This window comes from Callorhinus ursinus, unplaced genomic scaffold, assembly GCF_003265705.2.
Source record: "Callorhinus ursinus isolate GAN/ISIS: 27379988/994484 unplaced genomic scaffold, GSC_fseal_2.0 scaffold8645, whole genome shotgun sequence".
Taxonomy (NCBI): domain Eukaryota; kingdom Metazoa; phylum Chordata; class Mammalia; order Carnivora; family Otariidae; genus Callorhinus; species Callorhinus ursinus.
Genome location: NW_027405695.1, coordinates 1 through 1,890, shown reverse-complemented (window position 1 = coordinate 1,890; position 1,890 = coordinate 1). Strand labels below are relative to the sequence as shown.

At 43.2% G+C, this 1,890-nt stretch overlaps 1 protein-coding gene across 1 annotated transcript; it reads right to left on the bottom strand.

Moving 5' to 3' along the window:
* Positions 1-3: 3 nt before the first annotated feature.
* Positions 4-723, bottom strand: LOC112818186 (olfactory receptor 7A17-like; the record flags this gene model as incomplete). The annotated part of the gene is made up of 1 exon (XM_025865387.2): positions 4-723. A coding segment is annotated over exon 1 (720 nt), but the record flags the coding sequence as incomplete, so codon positions are not given.
* Between the last annotated feature and the right edge of the window lie 1,167 nt (positions 724-1,890).

Here is a 1,890-nt window from a genome sequence, read left to right as displayed (position 1 = left end):
ACAGGTGGAAAATGCTTTATATTTACCCTGAGCTGAGGATATCCTACATATGGAGGAAACAATCTTTGAGTAGGAATAAAGAATCCCAGCCAGGGGAGCGCCACCAAGCAGCACAATCCCGAAATACATAACCATATTATTAAGGAAGGTGTCGGAACAGGCCTGCCCAACTACTTGATTGAATTCACAGAAAAAATGGGGGATTTCCACCTTTGTACGGAAGGACAGTCGCAACACCATTAAACTCTGTAACAAGGAATTGAGAACACTGATGACCCAGGACACCAGAACCAGCAGTCCACAGAGCCGAGGGTTCATGATGACCGTGTAGTGCAAGGGGTGACAGATGGCCACGAAGCGGTCATAGGCCATCACAGTCAGGAGAAAGTCATCCCAGCCTCCAAAGATTAAGAAAAAGTACATCTGTGTGAGGCAGCCAGCATAGGTGATGACTTGGCTCTGAGTCTGGATGTTCCACAGCATCTTGGGGATGGTGGTGGAGGTGAAGCAGATATCTGCAAAGGACAGGGTGGCGAGGAAGAAGTACATGGGGGTGTGGAGATGGGTGTCTGAGCTGACGGCCAGGATGATGAGCAGGTTCCCCAGCACAGTTATTAGGTACATGCAGAGGAAAAACCTAAATATGATGGGCTGTAATTCTGGTTCCTCTGATAATCCCAGAAGAAGAAACTCTGAAATTCCTGTGTCATTGTCTGCTTCCATGTGGTGGTGTTGCCTACAAGGAAAGAAAAAAAAAAACCATAAAAGTGTTGAATTTTATGGGCTTCATTTATTTATTTAATATTTTTTTTCTTTTTTTAAAGTTTTTCTTTAAATGTCAGTTATTGGGGCGCCTGGGTGGTTCAGTCCTCAAGCCTCTGCCTTTGACTCAGGTCAGGAGCCCAGGGTCCTTGTTTCGAGCCCCGCATTGGGCTCCCTGCTTGGTGGGAAGCCTGCTTCTCCCTCTCCCATTCCCCCTGCTTGTGTTCCCTCTCTCGCTGTGTCTATCTCTGTCAGATAAATAAATACAATCTTTAAAAAAACAAAAAGGAGGTTCATAAAACGCAGGAAAGAAATGGACATGAGTGGTAAAGGAGATCTAATAAACTCAGGGGATTCCTGAGAGACTGTGATGAGCAGAAAGCTTCCCCGGTTCTGGCAGCCTTCCAGCCCCTGCCACATGCCCTTGCTGCCCAGAATAATTAACAAAGCAGAAAAAGAACAGTGTAACCAAACAAGAAAAGAGTGGGCTTTTTATGATGTCAGACATTTTACTGATTGAATATCCCTGTAGAAAAATGTGCAAAGGGAATAAACCTGCAATTTAGAACAGAAAATACACACTGTAGTACACAATGTAGGACAATAGAATGGGATTTTTAAAGATGAAATAAAAAAAGACTTTTCCAAATGATTTTAAGTGCCAAATTTTTGAATCAGAAAACCAGGTTTTGAACATCAGATCTACCACATATACAATGTTGGAACTTGGGAGAGACAATCAATCCATTCCAAATGGGAATATCCTCACTCAGAGAGTGGGGACAGCAGTACCCATCCTCCTAGGGTGGATACAGCATTGGTCACTACATGTAGGAAGCTTATAGCACTGTTCCTTCCTGTGAGTAAATGAGTTATTTTCACCATTGAACAGATTTGGGAACGTTTTCTCTGCGTTTCACAAATGCCTCCATCGTTTACACACATTTTGGTCATGAAGTATTACAAAGTAAAGCTAGTTAGCATACCCCTTGTTGCATATGAAACACACTTTTCCATGTGAATACTCAGTGTGAGAGAAGCTTCTGAGAAATGTGTATCTCAGGAACTGCTGTCGCAAGGGAATAGTTACCTGCATGGGTCTGGGTCTTTCAATAAATACAGAACATG